General features: G+C 42.1%; 1 protein-coding gene across 1 annotated transcript in view; it reads right to left on the bottom strand.

Moving 5' to 3' along the window:
- Positions 1 to 14631: 14631 nt before the first annotated feature.
- The window catches only part of LOC126335865 (odorant receptor 43a-like), a 97476-nt gene continuing 88788 nt past the window's right edge, over positions 14632 to 23319 (bottom strand). Inside the window, exon 5 of the mRNA XM_049999338.1 lies at positions 14632 to 14871. Coding sequence (XP_049855295.1) covers positions 14632 to 14871 — 240 coding nt within the window. The remainder of the gene's footprint in view (positions 14872 to 23319) is intronic.

Below are 23319 nucleotides of genomic sequence, written 5' to 3' on the forward strand. Positions count from 1 at the left end.
GAAGTAAGGAAGGGCTGCACTCTATTTATTTGGAGCCCTTTTATTTAGTCGTGGAGTATATTTTTCACAAAACACCCGCACTGATCCCACTGTGGTCATCTGACACAGTCCACAAACATGTAAACAACTCATAATTTCACCGCACAGTACCGAACAGCTCTTAAATAATACAGTACACAATATCAGCAGACGAGCTCTGTACTCTTAAGCTCTCCAAATAAAGCACCGCACAGTCCACAGACATGCTTGCAAAATAGTCCAACAGACGCGCCCAAACACCACCAGCTGCCAAACCGACCAAAACGTCTCTGCTCGGCCTCCCCCAAATATGACCTCAACACATTCGCATTCGCACCTATCACCGGAGAAATTGATACCCCGTATGTGCCTTAGATTACGCTCCAAGTCAGGCCGTGCGCGCTTGCGGTCGGCGGGAAGGGGATTCCAGAGTCTCCAGCCAAGTTCATCTTCCGAGCGCTCGTGACAACCGACACATGTGAAAGCTGCATTGTTCTTCTCATGTATAGCGCCGGCTCTCAGGTCTGGACCTGCCTTCATGTCTATTCTCAGAATAGCTCATAGCTCATTGACACACTCGATTAACGCGGCCGGGAAAACATTTACTTACTCGCATGCAACCGAGATGGTGACGGAAAAACCAAATCACTCTGATCTGCGCGTTTTCGAACAACCATACAGTGTATCTATCACGCTATCACATAACACCCACCCAGATATGCCCTGGGTCATGTTGCACAGCCCACAGACAAGCACCCAATCATAATTTCATTACACACTATAGCAAACTGCTACTAAATAATACGCTCAGTACTCGGAAACTATCCTAATAACACATAGCAGAGCCTGCAGATCCGCTCGCAAAATAACTCGGCAGACGTGCGCAGGTACCCCCCACTCCGCACCCTGCCCACAGGATCGTGAAGTCACCCATCCGTCTGATTTCAGACCTCACACAGCCCCTGCCCGGCTTCCGCAAGCGTGAGTCGGCGCGGTCAACGCGCTCGTCAATGGTCAAAGCACACACATACGTCCGTCCAGGACCGCTATCCATCACAACCCCGAGCCGCTAACACCGAACGTGGGTGAAAGTCAACTTTATATCAACATAGCATAATTATCAAAGCGCAGCCTCCATACACTAGATACATTATAGCAGTACGTGTCTTTACCTCCTATGACCCTGTAGCACACTGCACATTGCTCCTCACACGACATTACACGGCCCTTTAATTAAGCATAACTACACATTCCTGCTCTCGAATAGTCGCGTGACTAGCCATCTAAAACCTTCTCAATATTATTCTTACTTTACAACATTTAAAAAAAGATCTAATTTACACCTCCCACCGCACCTAACCTCACACCTGTCCTACAATCCACCCTATCTTGACACTCAGATATCACCCCACAAACCATGTTCATCAATCAGTTTACCATTCACATCCCCTCTTTTCGAATTACAAACGTAGCCTCTATCTAAATACCAATCAAATCATCTTTCTCGCACTTTCAACAGTAAAATTAATTTTACACACACCCAGAAATACCAAACGCAATTAAAGAGTCAAACTTTTATACAGAGCATCAAGCACATACGACAATATTCAAAGCCTGGTCCATATTTACCACCTCCACCTTGAATTTAATATTAGTACCATTGCCTTAACGTTCTGCCAGTACTCGTTTTGTACTTATTTTTTCCGCTCTTAACTGTTGTCACTAGCGGTCGAATATCACTATCTATAGATTTCATAAATTTCCACATAAAAAAATCTCGCCCCGCCGTTTAGAACCTCCTATATCCGAACACATAGCATCATTCACCTATCACTTGCTCTTAACTAATAACTCATTCATCAGGTCTGGGGGCAAGGTCACCCCTTTCTTTTTTTCTTTCAGCAGCAGACAGCTATTTTTTTTTAAAGTGGTAGCTAAATTGCGTCGTCAACTTAGCATCACCATTCGCTAAACATATCTTCAGATACGTAAACACACTTACTCAATTACACAGCGGTTCCGCTGAGGACATGACCTTCAATATTACAGTTCGTAATCCAATAACCACCGAAACAAGTACTAAATGCTCAAACTAATCCCATAGCGCCTTACAAAGCGAGTGTCGGAGCGCCACAGGCGGCATGTCAAAGTCACATAGCTGTGCATCTAAACAGCCGTCCACTCAGCCCCAGGACCAGAATGCTGAAGTGGGCTCTCCCTGTACCTGCTCACCAGCTATTGTCTAACGACATACAGTGCACAAATGGATTCCTGAATAGCGCAGACCTCTATCTCCCCCTTGCATCTCCAACAGGACATGTAAACAGTGTCTCCCCCAGCCAGCGAACCCGACGTCATTCACCTTTCGCTGACAATATCCACTCACAAATCTTAAACATTCTCAGATATAAAACCATATTCACTCCTGCCTAAACTCACTTTATAATAAAAAAGCATTCTCCCTTTCCAAGCATAGATGAGTATGCATTTATCTTCACCCATCTGATCTCTGCAATTTAAGTCGGAGAAAGACATATCTATTACCTTCTGCAACCTGTCTATAAACAGAACGATCTCAGGGGGACCTTGTTTTGACCATTCGCCGGAAATGCGCGCAATGTTGTACGCCTCCAACTAGGTACAACAGATCCTCAACACCCTATCATCTTTATCCTCTACCATCAAACAGTGAAAAAGTCACGAAGCCACCAATGCAATCCAGCTCCAGCGCGGACAAACGGAATTCACAATACTCCCCCGGAGGACGACGGTTCAATCCAGTCTCCGACCATCCTGATTTAGGTTTTCTGTGATTTCCCTAAATCATTTCAGGCAAATGCCGGGATGGTTCCTTTGAAAGGGCACGGCCGATTTCCTTCCCAATTCTTCCCTAACCCGAGCTTGCGCTCCGTCTCTAATGACCTCGTTGTCGACGGGACGTTAAACACTAACCACCACCAAATACTCCCCCGAATAACTCAGAGTGCGACCATCCAAGAAATCCTAACAGCTCGTCAAGTCCGACACCTCAAACTGCAGATGCCTATATGAACAAGATCATATTAAATATACACATGCTGCAGAGACCCCTTTAAAGTTTGATCACCCATACTCTAAGCGAATGAGAAGCTGCCTCTCGTCCTTGTTCAAACAGTGTTTTCTAACACGCTTTTGCACACTGCCGAGCATTTCGTCTTTCTGCCGCGACTTCGAAGTCAGTGCCTGATTCTAAACAGACATTAACACGGACTGATGCACAGCCTCTCACAGGAAACTATACCTTGCACCTTGTAAATCATAGTCTTACAGTCGATAGCATAACGTTGTAGCGACTTCCCTCGAAAGTGAATGACCACCTCTACATTTTAACTCATATGTCGCAGTGACCGAATAGTTTATAACTCTGCGTTCCATTTCAAGTGATTGGTCCTTTTTGCACACAAGTACGGGATCACCGTTTTCGGTGCTAGCTACCCTGGAAGTTGCGGTCCATCAACCAAAATTTGTCCCCCAACTCAAGCAAGCATTGTCAGACAGTCATTATGTGATACCCAATGCACAGATGCGATGGATAAGACACCACCGATCTACTGTAATATTATCCATCACAGCTGATATCGCGAAAAATTTTACAATAAGTCCAACACTGGTCAATCATGTGACAGCTTGTTTTCTTAATTTCAGTATCATAGCTAATCCATTCTTCCTCTACTTTGCAAGTATCATTGTAACATTGTATCATTGTAACATTCATAAATGACTGCTCAGCACGTCCATTCACACTTAATTCTCGAACACATAAAGATGATAAAATTATACCAGACAACGCTATACATATTTCTAAGACCTTGCGCATAGTACTCGATCAATCTCTATGCGTACGGCGGTCACAGAGCTATCTAGTCCTCTTACATTAAAAGATCATCCTCACCTCGCCATTGACTAACCTACCCCTCAACATCGCTACCCAATTATTCCTCAACCGAGCAGACGAATACAGCTACACTCCACCTCTCTTGACTGAATAGAGCTTTCCTAGTCCTAACACCTGCACCGCATTTCTCAAAATGTAACCAAGTCTTGGAGCTTAGCACACCATATCGATCTATAGTAACAGATCTCAAAGTGCCTTAATTTAATAGCATACACTTAAGAAGAACAAGAACAGAGCGATATTTATACACAACGTAGTTTGATACATTTGTAAGTAAATCATCCAATCTATCATGTGTAAAGTATTGTTCTAGAGTTCATGATCGGTGCATTGAAGGTTCCGGTAGGAGAGAGAGAGAGAGAGAAAGAGAGAGAGAGAGAGAGAGAACATAAACACACACACACACACTCACTCACTCATAAGACTATAACGTTCAGCACTTAAAAACGGGCAATAACCTTAGATCGCTTACTTTTCCATCCTCTCAGAAGTACATCATTCTCCCCGGTCACCCTACGCTGAGCTATCTCTGCCCCAGTCATAAAACTTTTCCTTTCTATGATATGAGCCCAATATAGCCCTGCGGACACGTCCAGTGCCCAATGATTACACCAGATCATGAGTCAGAAATAATACTATTACTCCATCAGGTCTAAATAAAAATGATAGTTATTAGCAGCGAATACATCCTACAAGCAAAAAGATAAGCATAACAGCAGCGTCCAACATGTGAAAATTACAAGTCATCCCCTCACCAACTCTCTAAACATCCGTCTGTCGGGTAAGTGTATACACAATGATTACACCCCCTCACAAATAGCCACAGCTAACTTAGTTATAACGCTGAAGTCTCGATTTTACACCAAGCATACGACAGGGTGGGGATCTTGTAAATCAAAGTGCGTTTAGAGGAATGTGTCAACTTTCATCACACATGAGAAGGAAGTCCTCAGATGACCGACGGGTTCACCGTTAACGATCGCAAGTAGACAATGCTTTAAACCACATACCGAACACGTAGCCGCATATGACTAGAACACTGGCTATATAACGTGACTAAAGCATCCAAACAGAATAATGGAAAAAAGCGTCTACCTTCAGCAACTTGTCCTCTAGAATAAATGAGTCAACGTTTGAATCGTACCTAGTTGCAGCTCTGTCTCAATCGATCATCCCGTATACCCTCTGTTATCATTTAACACAGATGTTAAGTTTAGACGTGAATGATTCTCTGTCCTCCTGAAAAGCATCAAATACAGTATTCAACTCGTGTGTATCACTGCTGCCTCAGTAGACATACACTATAATACGAGAAAAAATTGACTGCCTTCCTTATTGAGCTCGCTTCAATGTCATCGTTTTCCATACAAATGCCCCTCTGCGAAATGGCAGATTTCAGACTTGGCGCTGGTTCCTAGGAGGAGGAGGTGGCGTTCTGGTCCTCGAAAAGTAGTTGATATTAGGGAGTTGAACACGTTTGAATATGTATATGAAACTGTAAATGGAATTATTTAATATAGCGGGGTGGTGAGAGTGAATTGGCGAGAGTTCTCGTGACGAGCAAACGCACTGTTATATGGTCATGGTGGATTCCACTGTCAGTCAAACTCTGGCGCCAAACGTTTCCTTTGTACGGCATGCGGTCGACAGAAAACATCGTGTCCGCTGTTAAGTGCTCGCGGGCGCGGCCGACCGTTTGTGGCGCCGCTCGCCGCTGTCTACCTGGCACGCTGGCACCGTAAACCGCTTGACATCAGCTGGCCAGGGAGCGGGCTCAGCCGGTCGCGCATACGTCAGCTGCGCTCTGGAGTTTCGCTGTGTGAGCATGGAGAAGTCAGTTGGAATACACCTGCATGACCGTAATGTCTGAAATAAAGAGTCATTTTCCAGGTATTTACAGAAGGCTATGTCCGTCGGGTGTATGGAGGGTGTGTGACGTAAGCGAGGCGGTGGCGCAACGATTGTACAGTTATTACGCGCGCGCGAGAGCGAGTCAATTAGCGGGCGTTCTAGTGCGGTCGAAACGTGATGTTATATAGTCATGGCGCATTCCACTGTCGAGCAAACTTTGCCGCCAAAAGTGTAGCACTGCGTTCTCCATCGCACAAGGACACGTGGTGAACGGCTGTGTGAGGTCTTGCTCAGGGAGCGGTCGACCGTTGTGTGATTCAGCTCCGAGGCAGACAAATTTGGCAGAAATGTGCGGAGGCGACGAATACACGTGGTGAGCGGACAAGGGGCCGCTGTGACATCACACTCGACAAGTACCAGCGTGTCCAGTGAAAACATGTTTACGACGTGGGAGCGATCGCTGGGCTCGTCCCCCGCGCTAGTGGCCGGGCGCCTGACGTGACATGTGTAGGCAGTGTCTTTGCGTGCTGGCCAGGTGGTAGCACAATTGGACTATTATCCCGCCAAAATCCGCCATCTTGGGTGACGTCATGCGATGGTGCCAAGTCTACATGCCGCCATCTTCGATGATGTCATCGCCACCATCTTGAATAAATTTTGCAACAATGGTGAGTGGGGTGATGCGTAGGTTGTCCCCCTACTAACATGCTGACATGAGGAAAGTTTCCAACCGATTTCTCATACACAAACAGACAAACAGCAATTGACCGTCGTTGCCTGATGAAATGTTGTTGTGATGCCTCATGTAAGGAGGAGAAATACGACCTATCACGTTTCTGGCTTTGATAAAGATTGGATTGTAGCCTATCGCGATTGCGGTCCATCGTATCGCGACGCTGCTGCTTGCATTGGCGAGATCCAATGACTGTTAGCAGAATATAGAATCGGTGGGTTCTGGAGGGTAATGTGGAACGCCGTGCTGGATCCCAATGGCCTCGTATCTCTAGCAGTCGAGATGACAGGCATCTTATCTGCATGGCTGTAATGGATCGTGCAGTCATGGCTCGATCCCTGAGTCAACAGATGGGGACGTTTGCAAGACAATAACCATCTGCATGAACAGTTCGACGTCGTTTGCAGCAGCATGGACTATCAGATCGGAGACCACGGCTGCAGTTACCCTTGACGCTGCATAACAGACAGGATCGCCTGCGATGGTGTACTCAACGACGAACCTGGGTACACGAATGGCAAAACGTCATTTTTACGGATTAATCAAGGTTCTTTTTACAGCATCATGATGGTCGCATCCGTGTTTGGCGACATTGCGCTGAACCCACATTGGAAGTGTGTATTCGTCATCGATACTGGCGCATTACCCGGCGTGATGGTATTGGGTGCCATTGGTTACACGTCCCGGTCACCTCTTGTTCGCATTGATGGCACTTTGAACAGTGGACGTTACATTTCAGGTGTGTTACGACTCACGGCTCTACCCTTATTTTGATCCCTGCGAAACCCTACATTTCAGAAGGATACTGCACGACCACAAGTTGCAGGTCCTGTAGGGGCCTTTCTGGATATAGAAAATGTTCGACTGCTGCCCTGGCCAGCACATTCTCCAGATCTCTCACCAATTGAAAACGTCTGGCCAATGGTGTCCGAGCAACTGGCTCGTCACAATACGCCAGTCACTACTCTTGATGAAATGTGCTATCGTGTTGAAGCAGCATGGGCAGCTGTACCTGTACATGCCATCCAAGCTCTGTTTGACTCAATGCCCAGGTGCATCGAGGCCGTTATTACGGCCAGAGGTGGTTATTCTGGGTACTAATTTCTCAGGTTCTATGCACCCAAATTGTGTGCAAATGTAGTCACATGTCAGTTCTAGTATAATATATTTGCCCAATGAAGACCCGTTTATCATCTGCATTTCTTCTTGGTGTAGCAATTTTAATGGCCAGTAGTGTATATACTTAAGATTCTTTGACGTTCTAGAGCCCCTATGAGTAAGAAATGTAGTGAACGAAGTGTAGCAATAGGTCTTAAAAACGTAATCGTACTCTTTTCACATTCAGTTCAAACTACCAGAAAGAATTAATACACCACCTAAGGCCTTTGAGTTTCGCAGTATCGACGTTGTAGTTGCATATGATTTCTTGTGCGTATTGCTTTCAGAAACAAATATGGAAGATTAATGTTTGAAGAATGGCAAAGAAGTCATTAGAGACAGTGTATAAAATGGTACAGGGAATTTATGAGTAAGGAAGTATGCCGTATTCTTCTCACAGAAATCACACCGGCATTTGCCTCAAACGATTTAGGAGAAAGCACAAAAAATGGCAATCTGTGTAGACAGGCGGATTTGAATCGCCATCGTCCCGAATTCCAGTCCTGTGTCTTACCACTGCAAATTTTCAATCGGCTGCTCTCCATAAAAGGACCATATGTGTAACTACTTGAAAAACGGGAATTACAGCCGTAGAGAAGTACTTCGACGAGCTTTGCGAGTAAGAGAGGCTGACAGGACTCGTATCTGGGCTGAAAGTGCGCTCAGTCTTGTTTTCCAGTTATTTGCAAGTGATGGACACACAGGTGAAAGGAGCCCAAAATTAGATGCTACAAATTGAATTGTCTTTCACAGGTTATTTATTCAATTGAAATTATATAAATGCAATTTCACATTAGACTGATGTTTCTAAAGCAGCAATGTATAAAAAAATTCGGTATATAATAATTACCTAATTGGTTTCGCTATGAACTGACATTTCAAAACTGTTGTCAGCGTGATATTTGAGCTACCCTCTGGAGCAAAATGACATACTTTTTCTCCGTTATTTTTACTAATAAATTGTTTATGTAACCGTAAACTGTATCATAAACATAAATTATACATTAGTTAGTTAAGTGTTAGAAGCATACTCCTAAAACATTAACAATATGCATTAGTAAAATGTACCAAGATTTAAGGCAAATTATTTGCATGCACTTAGAATAGTATTTGATGTCGCTAGTTACTGTTTTAGTTTCTAATAAACTTTTTATAAACAGATACACTGCACTTCAACAGTCGATAGAGTATATGATGAAGCATTACAAAAACGACATATTCCTGTGTCATTGTGCCATCTTCAGCAGAAGATCATCGGTCATCACCTCGACTACTGACAAACACGTGGTCAAAATGTTGTTATAAATTTAACGACTTGTCTTATAAGATCTCCCCATGACAATAAATCTTCACACCAATAATCAACACCGCACAATTTTAAAAGTTTTTTTACAGGTATACTGGTTTCGTTGACTTCGAAAATGGTTTTCCACGTCTAACGTCACCAGATGGAAGCAGACAAAGATTAATGGCTTATGGTAAAAGTGTACACCAGAAGCTATCAAGTGAGCCAAAGGCTATGTTCCTGTCAGTCGTCAAATTTTTATAGAAAGCTACTATGTCGCTTTTCCCATCTAAGTCGTTTTGGGCCCCCACGTCGCAATATAACCTGTTTTCATATCTACCTACCACTATGGACAAAGATTTTCAAAGTGAGGCACTTAAGCTTTTCAATGATGTTTCCTCATGACATTTCCCCTCTATTTCCAGCACTGAAGATCTCGATACGAGCCGGCCTTAGTGGCCGAGCGGTTCTAGGCGCTACAGTCTGGAGCCGCACAACCGCTAAGGTCGCAGGTTCAAATCCTGCCTTGGGTATGGATGTGTGTGATGTCCTTAGGTTAGTTAGGTTTAAATAGTTCTACGTTCTAGGGGGCTGATGACCTCAGAAGTTAAGTCCTATAGTGCTCAGAGCCACTTGAACCATCTCGATACGAACGTTATTTAAAAAATATATATATAAAAAACGTATGGTGTACAATACGTTGCAGACGTTTACCCTGACTATGCATAGCCGTCCTGATGTACATAACAGAACCTATGGTTGTTGTAAAACCTAAGCATTTTTTTCGAAACTAAAAATCTGTACAGGGTGAGCACAAAGTCTTGCCCTGATTATAACAATTTATTACAGAATAAACGTTTGGCATAATAATTTACGTTTGATGCCGTTACATTGGTTAGTGTTACTAGTTGTTTTTAAGACCACTTACGTTAGTAAACCTCAACGTGTGTTCCCTTGGTAGCTCGGAGAATGTCGAGGCAGTATTCCAGTTCCCGCAAGGTATTTCGTAACATGTGTTCTGTCACAGTACCCGCAGCAGCTTGTATCCTAGCCTTCAGTTCGTCGACGTCAGCAAGTGGTGTGATGAAGACTCTGTCCTTGATATAGCCCCCCAAAAAAAGTCAAGGGGCGTAATGTCTGGAGAGGGGAGGAATGTCCGGACCGGTGGATTAGAAGGAACGGTCCAACACTCTGGCCACCCCACTCTCCAGACATTACGCCCCTTGACTTTTTTTCTGGGGCTATATCAAGGTCGGGGTCTTCGTCACACCAGTTGCTGACGTCGACGAACTGAAGGCTAGGACAAAAGCTGCTCCGAGCTACCAAGGGAGCACACGTTGAGATTTACTAACGTAAGTGGGTAGGAACACTAACCTATGTAGCGGCCTCAAATGTAACTTAATATGTCAAACGGTTATTCTGTTATAAATTGTTATAATCAGGGCAAGACTTTGTGCTCACCCTTTATTTTGAATGTGTGTGCCCTACAGTGAGACAGGAGCGACTATCTGGTTCGACAGTACTATCTGTAAGAGAAGTGAGGTGCGAATGGTCAATGGATCCCTGACTGACGAGAGATTGTAATAGAAATATTGAAAACCATAACTGGAAGAACTTGAAGCAAGATGTATATCACTCAACAACGTGATTGGGAAGCTTCAAGAACCTTCTTTCAGGGCAGAAACCACGAACGTTCTTCAGCCGTCTCCGTTTGTACGCCAAAGAGATTGTGCAGATACAATTATGTAAATGACAGCTCCCACAGGTGGGTAGAAATAGTCTTCCTACACGTCATCCGCGAATGGAATAAAAACATGCTTTAATGTGCCGTTGAGTAAAATTATCCTCTTTCATACAGTTTGCAATGATTTGCAGAGTACTGCATAGATAAGAGGTATCCGCGTAACTTAGCAGGGAATACTGATTATTCTAAAATAATGGGACATTTTGCACTTGCAAGAACAAGGAAATCCTCATTTAAGTAACGCAAGAATTTAGGAATTAAGAACAGGCATTTCATTAGCAGTTTTTCATTTTGACATGGGTATTCCAACTTACGTACTTCTTTTAATTATTTGTTCGTGTTTTGTCCTACAATATAGTATTAGATTGTTTTACGTTTAGTGACATTGTTCATTTTAGTAATAATTAATTTTTAACGTTTTAATTCTGAATGTAAGAAGGTTGGCTTACTAGTTAAATAACTGCTCTCATAAGAAACAGTTTGGATTTGTATTTATTTAGTGTGGCTTGGGTGCTGTGAAGTATTTGTTATGTGCAATAATGCATGGATGAATATCTGTTTCATGTATGGATAATGGAAGGAAAAATCGTTAAGATTATGTTTCGCTTTACCAAATTATTCAAAATCTACTCGATAAACGTAGCTGAAGCAGCAACTGAGGGAAAATGGTTGCAGATATTACCATTATTATGAAATATACTGCCTTTTAAGTTTCTCTTTGTTATTTCACTTTTTTATTCAAGTAGGTGGCAGCGGTGTAATGCAGTGCGTCGTATTTGTGGTAGACCAGGGGGGGGGGGGGGGGAGGGGGTACTGAAGGTGCTGTTATTTGTAAGAAACAATGTAGGAAGGTGGGGTTAGGGGGGCGAGGCGCACTTTGGGTACTTTCCCCATGGCCCTCATTGCGGTATTTACGCCCCTAACGGGAAATGAGAGGGAAGTCCTGATTTCCTAATTTTTGAAAATGTAGTCTGACATCTGATATTGCGTGGTTGTGCTTAAGCCCATCTCGTTAGATACTACTATAAAGGGAGAATGCATATCAATCTTGTTCGCGTTAAGATCATTTCATTGTGAGATTTGAGGGAAGGATTTCCGTTCAGGAAAACCAATCTAACTTCACCCTGGCCGTTTTTTGTTCCAATTGTCATAACCAAACTAAGAGTAGGAAATTGACAGATAGGTTGCAAATGGACCAGCGTGAGGTGCAGTTTTGCAGAGAAAATTTAATTGCTTGGAACTAATTTGGGTAATAAATAAAACTTTAATTAGTGATGTACAGTAAAGAAAAATGAACAGTTTCACGAACAACTACCGCTAGCCACATAAATGAAGTGTCAAAATTTTCATCTCTTCAGGACCTAGCTTTTTTGGCGTAGAAAGGGTTTGCATTGAGGTGATGTTTGATTTTTAAAATGGTTTCCTTCGACTCAGATTCTAAATTCTGGACATTTCGAGTACAGCTGACACTAGAAACACAAATGAGGGTCAAAAAGGTTGTCCTTCGAAGGTTTTGTTATTTTGCACATAGACAGTCATACTGATGTGATATTTAACTGTTGAAATGGTTTCCTTCTGATCTAGTACTAAATACAGAACATTTCGAGAACAGAAAACGTTAGGAAAGCAAATGAAGTGCCATTAAGATCATGACTTCCGAACAAAACTTCAAAATAAAACAATTGAAAATTTTTTGTGAAATGATTTGTCTAAAAGTAAGGGATAAAACAAATTAAAGAAACATTTGACGTGGCTTTGAATGATGCTCGAAATCATGTACAGCAAGCGAGGTGCGTCAAATGTTTCTACAATTATTTGATTGCTTCCTTTTGGACAAATAATTTCACATAACATCTGACCAACTTTTTTCAGATTTTTCATTGTTTAACTGACCTGTTTGTAGGTATAGAGACCCCAGAACAATCTCCAGTCAATCCATGGTTGTGACTACTAAATTAAATACGTCGTTATTTCTTATCTCCTTTGAAATTTTTCTCACCGATTTTTCGGGTTATTCGATATTTGCATCTAAGTTTGCAACGTACCTTATTATTAATGGAGATCAATTTACTATTCCCTCCTGTTTATGCATTCCTCTGGACACTGCAGAGCTTTCGTTCAGTCCTGAAATCAAACAGATCTCTTGTAAAAAAAATTACCAGTAACATAGTTTCATTTATGAACGGCATATTTTCTTAGGATACAACCTTATTTCGTCACTAAAAGAAATTTCAAAGAGATTGCATAAAACAAAGATATTTTTTAAAAAATTATCAAGGAATAACACTTTACGGTGAACGCTGGCGCATTTTTTCTTTCATCGCAGCACTTACTCCAAAAGGAAAAATAATTAAAAAATCAGTGAAATAAACAAATGAAGATTTAGTGTTCGATTTCACGCACACCAATCTCTGTACGCAGCAAATTAAATCGAACTCGCTCACGTGGCTTTGTCATATCAACGAACTGGTTCTTTCTTTTATATATGTTTAACATAATTTCACCATTCAGCAATTATTCACAAACATAGATGTGTCGGACCTCGTTTTGACTGACGATCATACTAAAGGTTATTTGTCAATATTAATGCACTGGCATTTCAGCTAATTCACTTAACAAACAAAGTAAACAGATTAATTCTTTGGCTCCTTCACTTGCTGAAATAATTTCTGCTTCATTTGTAAGTGTAAACACTACTTTGCGCAACTGACTTTTCTGTGATATTGCCAGACCAGAGAGTACTTTTCCACAATACCGGTTGTTGAACGTCTTGTCCGCTTGTACCCAGCGAAATCAGCATCACAATAACTTCTCAAATTTTCTTCTTTATCATAAATAGTACTATAATTTAATGTACCTTTCACATGCCGGAATATGCGCTTCACTCGATTCCAGTCCCCAGTAGCTGGTTTTTCCATAGCTCGAGTTACTTTATTCACTGCAAAAGTTATATCGGGACGAGTTATTATTGAGAGATACCTAAGACATCCAGTTGCTTCGCGATAGGGGACACAGTATCTGCGAAGCATTCTGATTGTTCCATACACACTTCATCTTGAAGTATTTCGTTCAAAAAGTCTGTTTTCACATCAAATTATTTCAACACCATCATCTTTGAAGCAACTACCGCTAGCAAAACTCGAATGGCGTTCTAACGTGCAACAGGATTATTGCATCATCATAATCAGTTCCTGTTGTTGACTACACCTTTCAGAAACTAATCGAGCTTTGAAGCGAGTGCTTTCATCAGCTGAATTTTTTCGACGTGGAACGTAGAGGTTTTTGCAATACTGTGCCGTTCGTGGGATGTTGAAGTAACCCCCTCGTATTGTTTCTCGTTGGTGCCTCTGTTTCTTCATTAGTAGCTTGTATCCTTTTTTTCCATTTTCATTTGACTGGAATAAGTCAGAAAAGCAGATTGGATCTTTATGTTCGCCAGTACTAACTTTCTTCAGGAATTCTGTTGAGTCTATGTTATTGTCATCTGATACCTGACTTCCACCAGAATCAAGTGCGTTAAATTTTTCTTCACTATTCCTACTTTTTCTTGAAGCAAACCGCCAAGGAATGTCTAATGTAACATAAACACTGCAGAAACTACAAACTACATCTGGCTTAAAACTTACATCATGACTCAAGACCATTTTCTTTTTGGAAGGAATCCAGACTCTAAATCCATCTTTGTCGTTGACATACGTAACAAATTGTCCAAAAACAGCCTTATCATTAAACTTTGAACAAAAATGTTTGTTTACACGAACGTAGAAACCTGTGCCCGAAAATTATGAGGTAGTCAAGTTTTCCTACTGGTCGGTTTACCACAGCTCATATGGAAATTTTTTTGGAACCGAAGACCTTCCAGCAAGATTTAAAATATAGACTTCCGTATTGCAAACTACTGCCCAGAATTATCTTGGTAGTTTTCTTGCATTCAGCACCGAACATGCATCTTCAATAACTGTTCTGTTTTCACGTTCGGCCACACCATCTTGTTGACGAGTATAGTGTGGAGGCATCAGCAATTCTGCTTCCTTGTCTATGAGCAATTCCTTAACTCTGTTGCTCTTAAATTCTTTACCTCCCTCACATCTAAACTGTTTAACAGCGTGTCCTTTGGTTTGAGCTTCACTTAAAAATTCATTTTTGTGCTTCAAAAACAAAATTCAACAAAAATTACTGTAATCGTCTTTAAAATACACATAATATAAAGCACTTCCAAACGACTCTGTACTCATTGATCCATTGACACGTGCTTGGATTAATTCGCTTGTAATTGCGGAACGATTTGCTCGTTGTCTGAATGGTAGTCTGTGCATCTTTCCTAAAGCACAATCATCACTAAATTCATCCTTACAACCATCTACATTGATTTTAAGTTTCTTAAAGATAGAACCTTCTACATTGACGTTAAGTTTCTTGAAGACAGAACTTTCTACATTAGTATTAAGCTTCTTCAATGTGGTCTTGACGTGTTGTTTATTTCGATGACCGAATCTTTCGTGGTACATCTGTAATGTTTCCGAAGATGTCACTAAGTTCACTTGATTACTCCTTTCTGTTCGAAACAACAAGCGTATTCAACACGTACAGCTCATTTTCCACATAGTCTGTCACGACGATGTTGCCGCTTGCTTTTCCCGAATCCTAATACTTCCACTGTCAAACGTTATATTGTAGCCGTTATATGAGGCTGCTCCGGCCGAGAGTAAATGAGCATTTGCATCGGGCACGTATAAAACATTTTCCATTCTAGCAGTGTACTACTCATTGTTTCACATTTTCTAGATGTAGCCTGTTCCTTGATCAAATGTACGCATATTAGTATCTTGTTTTCATAATGAAATTACTTCAGGTGCATCAAATTCGCTGTACTAAACGAAATACTGTTTATTTGGCATCATATGTTTCGTAGCATCCGTATCACAGTACCGTTTATTTACCTCAGTATAATTTCTAGGTCACAAACAAAAGGCGCATGAAGTAAATACAGCGGTACCACTCACCTTCTTTCCTTTCCTAGCGCTACTGCAGTCACGAACGTTCAGTGGACACTTTTGCTGCCCTGTGACCTAACTGTTTTCATTTATTGCAAGGAAATTTTTCTTTTGCTCGCTCTTTCTGTATATTCCTATGCGCTTTAGAAACGGGAAATTCAGTTACGTTTGTTGCATTTTGCTCATGTAATTCAGTGGCAAAAAAATTTCAATAAATAATTTCAATCTCTGATTTTCTGCTGGTGTTGTGTTCCAGAGATATTTAAAATTATCGTATCCATTTCCCTGCGTAGATATTTTGATATTACTCCGCACGATGTACTCTCTTCATGTTTCGTTAATTCATTATTTAGATCTACAAATAACTTTTCCAGCTTAGCTACACGTATGCTAATATCTTCTGTTTCGTCGCGTTTGACCCGTAAAAAGATTTCAAATAACACGTTCAAGCGTTGCGTGCTCCTACGTTCAAATCGCGCACGTCGTTTGTCCCAAACTTCTTTTGCATTTTTGCACATCACATAAGTTCAGCAATTGGTTTGCTTAGCTATCAGAGTTGCTGTCTTCGCGTCATTCTTTTGCAATTCTGCATAGCTACCTTCTGTTCACTAGTAGGTTCCCGAGGCAACACGCGTACCGATAATAATGTCCTCGAGTTCATATGAACGGACCACCATAAAGATGTGCCATATCCATTTCGCCCAATCGTCAGACCCTTCAAGATTATCAATGTTCATTTTATAATTTCCATTTCTACCCATGTTCTTACCGTACATTTAGTTTCAATAAATAATTCTACAAACACATACTGGATTGAATCAACCTTTTTTTCTTCTTAAACTGTGTTTTGTTCATTTAGTCATGGCCTGAATCTATAACCTGTTATAAATTATTAAGTCTGAGCAACGCAGTTTCATTTACGAACAGAATATTTTCTCACGATATAGCTTTATTTTGTAACTGAAGCAAACTTCAAAAATGGTTCAAATGGCTCTAAGCACTAATGGGACGTGACATCTGTGGTCATCAGGCCCCAAGACTTAGAACTACTTAAACCTAACTAACCTAAGAACATCACCCACATCCATGCCCGAGGCAGGATTCGAACCTGCGACCGTAGCGACCGTGTGGTTCCAGACTGAAGCGCCTAGAACCGCTCGGCTACAGCTGCTGGCAACAAACTTCAACAAGATTATATAAAGAGAAGGACATTTCAAAATACAACGTAATGACACTTCTCAATGAAAGCTAAAACATTTTTTTCTTTTATCGCAACAAACTCTAATTCACGATCAGACAAATCTTGTTCAAACTATAGAGCCAATACTCAAAATTTGTTCATTTGAACATAACACAACCAGAATCTAAGACTGTGACACATCTCTCCTCTACACTGACTTTATACCAAACAAACACGGGACGATATAATAACATAATATCTCCCTTTGTCTTTTATATGAACTTCAGTGGTGGCCCACCATAAAGACGCATTTCGCCATCCACAGCTATCGTATGACGTCGTGCTATGGCCGTAACACGAACTTTTTAGGGTCCCACTATTCTCTACAAAGCCGGAAGAGTGCGTTTCACACGCAGATATAAATTTTATGAGTCATTTTATCATGAATCCGACTTTTCGATCGAATGAGTCGTCGTCAGTCTGAAGTTGCTAGTGTCCAATCGCCTTAGTGTTACTTACGGATCGCGCGGAGTGGCCGCGCCGTTTGAGGTGCCATGTCACGGATTGAGCGGCTCCTCCTGCCGGAGGTTCGAGTCCTCCATCGGTCATGGGTGGGTGTGTTGTCACACACATCTGTACATTTTTTATACTTATGGAAGGAGCCTCGCCCCATTATAAAGTCTTTCGACTAGTTCATCCTCCTCTGTTGCCAATTGTATCTGGAGAAACTCGAATACTAGCTTTACCCTATCACTGTTGTTAAGGTCACGATTACAAATGATAAAAAATATTTACATTCTCGGAATAAAGTAATATCATATTTGAGTAAGGAAGTCTAAACATTTAGCTCTGGGTATGAGCACGTAAGAGTGTGGTTCAGTTTCAGAAGAAGGCCAAGTAGTTGACAGATAGCTATGTACCTAGCGGAACAGTTTATGATGGGAGGTGCCCTCCTTGGTGTACAGTCACTGTAAATGAACTTTTAAAAAGCAACAACCACTGCATAGTGCTGCAGCTTGAGAAATACTGAATGAAATGTGCTTGGCTGTCAAATGGACAATTCACGAAGCCTTCAACTCGTGCCATTGCAGAATCTTACCGAAAGCTCACACACAGAGCCCAAAGGAATTCTGCTCCTGTATATAAAGTCAGTCAGTCGCACTGGAGTTAGTGTCGAGAGACTTATGGTTGAAACATAAACTAAAATTTAGGGCAGGAAAGCAAAATCAGAAATGGTGAACTACATTTACAAATATTCCTTTAAAAAGAAAGATACCGAAGTATCAGTTTAATTTCTGAATCTCTGAAAGGTGAGGATGTCCGTATTAGTATCTGTGGCGTTGAGTAACGGCTGAAAGCGTTTATATTAAACAAGGACCCATTGGAATACCTTTCAGACTCTACACAATATCTGTAACTGGTTTTGGAAGAAAGCTCAGGTCGCACCAGTATGCAAGAAGGGCAGCAGAAGTAACCCATAAAATTACCAAACAGTATCACTGATATTTATCTGCTATAAAATCTTGAAATATATTCTGATCTCAATGGAATGTGCCCTTCCTCACCAATTAGCACGTATTCCGAAAACATCTACCACGCGAAAGGCAACTCACGGTTTTCTCACATATCATGAGAGTCATGGACCGAGGCAATCTGGTGGAAGCAATGTTTCGTGACATGAAAAAAGACAGTTGATTCATTGTCACAACTACATTTTTAATCTAATGTACGATCGTATGAGTTGCGAAAGAAAATTTTTGTATCTGCCATACTGAAAATTTCTTGGTATTGAGGATGCAACGTATTATCTGGGGAGAAGGGACATCAACAAAAGTGACATAGCTCCAGAAGTGCCCCAGGGAAGTGTATTAGGACCTCTGCTGCTCATGTTGTACACTGTTCGGTCACATTAAAGTGACCAGCTATTAAAAACTATGTAACCTGTTGCATTGTCCTGCTGGTAGATACCATCGCGTCGAGAAAAAACACATTGGATGTAGGGGTGGACATGGCTCCCAAGGAGAGATGTATACTCGTGTTGATCCATTGCGGTTTCCAGAATGACGAGATCACCAAGAGAATGCTCTCCGGCCTCGACCCTTCCGACGATTGTTGCAGGGTGTTTGATTTCAGACGTTTCACGTTGTACACGCCAATGGCCCTCTGTCCCATGGGTAAGCCACCTGTCACCAGTCAGTGGACGTCCAGTTACTATACTGGTGTGCAAATTCCAGTCTTTGTCGCCGATGAACAGCAGGTAGCACTGACACATGAATTAGGTGGCTGGTGCGGAGGTCCATGCGCAGCAACGTTTACAAAATTGTTGTTGAGGAGACACTGCTGGTAGCCCCATAGTTTGGCTGGGCTGTCAGTTACTGAGCAGCTGCGCGTCTTTTCGCAGGTACACATCTACACAGCCCTCGTTCACCAGTGTCATCTATGGCCCATGGTGCAGTATAGTTGCCTCGGCGCCGGTTTTGGTTGGCACCGTTTTGCCATGCACAGTATACTTTAAGGACGGCGACACACGAACAGTTTACAAACTTAGCCGTTTCGGAAATGCTTCCACCCTTGGCCCGAAAGCAAACTATCATGCGCATTTTACGCATCAGATAAATCGGTCTGTTTCAGCATTAAGTCAACGACTGCAGCGTTTTCTGCATCCCTCCAACATGCTTTACATACCCTCCACTGCTACTGCTGCCAATGCCACCTGTGCGTGGTTACTATACGTTGCTGTCAAGCATAGGAGGTGGACTGTATTATATAAATGGGGTTTGAAAAGTCTGTGCAAAAATAAAAAAAAATACTTATGTGTTTGGGGTAAACCTTTCTTTATTTTTCGACATAGTCTCCTTTTAGACTTATACACTTTGCCCAAAGCTGTTCTAATTTGTTGACCCCTTCTGAATAATAGGAATTGTTCAAGTCTGCAATATAACTATTAGTTACTGCCATCACCTCCTCGTTTGAATAAGACTTTTGTCCCACCAGCCACTTCTTAAAATTGGGGAACAAATAGTAGTCCGATGGAGCCAAGTCTGGAGAATAGGGGGGATGTGAAACGAGCTGGAATCCTTTTTCCATTAATTTTGCGACCACAACTGCTGAGGTGTGTGCTGGTGCATTGTAGTGATAGAAAAATACTTTTTCGGTCCAATCGCCGGCGTTTTTCTTGCAGCTCGGTTTTCAAACGGTCCAGTAACGATGAATAATAGGCACCTGTAACAGTTTTACCCTTTTCCAGATAGTCGATGAGGATTATCCCTTGCGAATCCCAAAAGACAGTCGCCATAACCTTTCCAGCCAAAGAACTGATCTTCGCCGTTTTTTGGTGCATATTCTCCCTTGGTAACCCATTGTTTAGACTGTTGTTTGGTCTCAGGAGTATAGTAATGTGACCATGTTCCATCCACAGTGACGAAACGACACTTAGTCTTGCGGATTCTTCCTGAACTGCTATGAACTCTCCTTGCAACACTTCACACGATTCCGTTTTTGGTCAAGTGTGAGCAATCGCAGGACCCATCTTGCGGATAGCTTTCTCATGTCCAAATATTTATGCAAAATATTATGTACCCATTCATTCGATATGTCCACAGCACTAGCAATCTCATGCACCTTAACTCTTCTGTCATATCATGGATTTTATCAATGATTTCTGGAGTCGTAACCTCCACAGGGCGTTCAGAACGTTCAGTATCACTTGTGCTCATATGGCGCCACTCCGGAAATTTTGAAATCACTTATAAACTGTTCTAATCGAAGATGCAGTCACTGTAATGTTTATCAAGCTACTCTTCTGAGGCGTTTTGCCTTTCTTAAAGTACTGTTTAATCACCACACGAAATTCTTCTTAGTGCATTTTTTGACAATCACTCGACTTCCTTGATTCACACGCATGCCAAAGACAAAGAAATAGACCAATATGGCTGAAACTTGGTGTGCGTTCTATCCAAAGATGCTACTAACTAAACATGATCTCGATACGCACCGGTAGTGCCATCTCTCGGATTTTGCACGGACTTTTCAAACGCCCCTCGTATAGTGAAGCATAATTTGAAAAGAAACGAACAGTTATCCAGGTGAAACCTAATAAAATTTTAAAGTGGTGCAGATATTACAAACATGCTTTGAGTGAATAGAAATGTAAAACTGTGTGCTCCAGAAACGCAGTCGGCAATATCAGTGATTCACAACTGGAGTCAGTCAACTTATACAAATACGTGAGTGTAACAATTTGTATGTGAAATGGGATGATCACACAGTCTCAATCGTAAATAAAGCAGGTGGTAGACTTATGTTCATTGATAGAATAGTGGGAAAATGCAGTCAGCCTACAAAGCAGACTACTTACAATATCTTCGTGGATTCTTTCTTAAAATGTTGCTCAAATAAGTAGGAGCCGAATCAAGAAGGAACAACAGGCCATTTTGAAGGTATATAAAAAGGGCAGCAGGAATGACCTTGTTTGATTGACTAACGGGAGAGCATCGTGTGAATGCGGAAAATCCTGAAATGCCGGGCTCCTGAAGAATGACGACCGTTATCCCGTGGAAGCCTCCTTACAGCGTTTCGAGAAACGGTACTTAATGAAGGATCTAGCAGTATACTATAAACCGCATAGAATAGCTTACGTGCTGACCACGGAGGCAAGAGAATACTAGTAACAGAGCGCATACAGGCATTCTTCCCAAGACCCATACGCAAATTAAACAAAAGCAACGCTGACGTTTGCTCCAATGGCAAACCAACGAAATTTTACTTTTTGTGCGTATACATTATAGTAGAAAGAATCCATTTTTTTTCTTTCGTAGGTGATTCGAGAATATATACGGAGCAAAATTTAATACACAGACCTCTAGTACCAATAACAGCTCAAACATACCTCCAAATATCCATTGTAAGCAATTCCCTCTGCAATGTTAACTTGTAAATTGGTTAAGATGGTCACTGTATTCACCGGAGGCAGCAATAACTGTCAGGTTTGAAACCAACAGTCATTGGCAAGGCGTGACGCTCGTCTGTGTCGATTAGGATCTTTTTACGATCACAGTTTTTATGTCATGTTACATGACTGCGAGTGGTACCACAGTCGCGGAACTCCATTTTTTGAAGACTCATTAGACAGTCTACGTTGGTGCATCAACACATTGGGCAATTACATCAGTGGTGTGGTCATGGGCACATCCAAACACTATACCTACTCTCAGTGAATATTTTATTTCTTACGTCGACCCATCTTAGAACGCTGATTCCCTACACCTAATTGGCTCATTCGCTGCCGTATCTTACACCAGCGCCGGCATCTCGTGGTCGTGAGGTAGCGTTCTCGCTTCCCGTGCCCGGGTTCCCAGGTTCGATTCCCGGCGGGGTCAGGGATTTTCTCTGCCTCGTGATGGTTGGGTGTTGTATGTTGTCCTTAGGTTAGTTAGGTTTAAGTAGTTCTAAGGTCTAGGGGACTGATGACCATAGATGTTAAGTCCCATAGTGCTCAGAGTCATTTTTTTCTTACATCAGCGACAGAGGCTTATATGACCTGGTTTCAGTTACAAACTGTAGTCACTGACAAAAAAAGTTAAGCACTCAAAATAAGTAACTGGATAACGTTGTAACTTCATACACGCACATGCTATCGGTTGTAATACAAACGATTAGAGTTGCAACTCTCTGTGACATAGAGTAGCCACCAGCATGCACTAGTGATGTTCGTGTTTAGTGTTGTTACCAACCCTGGTATGGTGTATATAAGAGATGCGAAAAGTGTTACTTTAAGGGATATGTAGATTCAACGTACCCATGTGAAACAGCATTACGAACACCTGCCGGATTTTGATAGTGGCCTCATTGCGTGTCTCCCTCTGACTGGCTGGCCGAATTGTGCTGTATCTAGATATGTGGGGCATTTGAATGTGACAGTGGCCCAACGCAAGATTGCATGGAAACGTGGGGACAGGCGTACTCGATGTCAAACCCTCTGTCGAACACACCTGCCCACCCCAAAGGAGGGTCACCCTGTTGTGCAGTAAGCACGCCGTTAAGTCCTTCTCGCCTACGCTTACCATTTGAGAAAAAGTAATGTATTCCCTGCAACATTCTGTCTCGTCCCACACCGTTGGTCGGAGACTACCAGCAGCCGGGGTTGGGAATTACCGTACTACGCATACGCTGCTATCAACACCACAACAAAGACGGCTGGAATTGGAGCGATGTCACGATCGAGAAGCGTGGACTGTTGGCGAATGGGGTTGCATTGTGGTCAGTGAAAAATCGCGTTTCTGCCCTACACTGGATGACCATCGTTTGCGAGTACAGTAATAACTTACGAGAGGTCCCATTCTTTCAATGTTTCGGAACAGCACAACAGTATACACAGGGTGTCGTGACGAAGGAAACAATCGTGTATGACTTAATGTCACAGC

The sequence above is a fragment of the Schistocerca gregaria genome, chromosome 2, assembly GCF_023897955.1.
Source record: "Schistocerca gregaria isolate iqSchGreg1 chromosome 2, iqSchGreg1.2, whole genome shotgun sequence".
Lineage (NCBI taxonomy): Eukaryota > Metazoa > Arthropoda > Insecta > Orthoptera > Acrididae > Schistocerca > Schistocerca gregaria.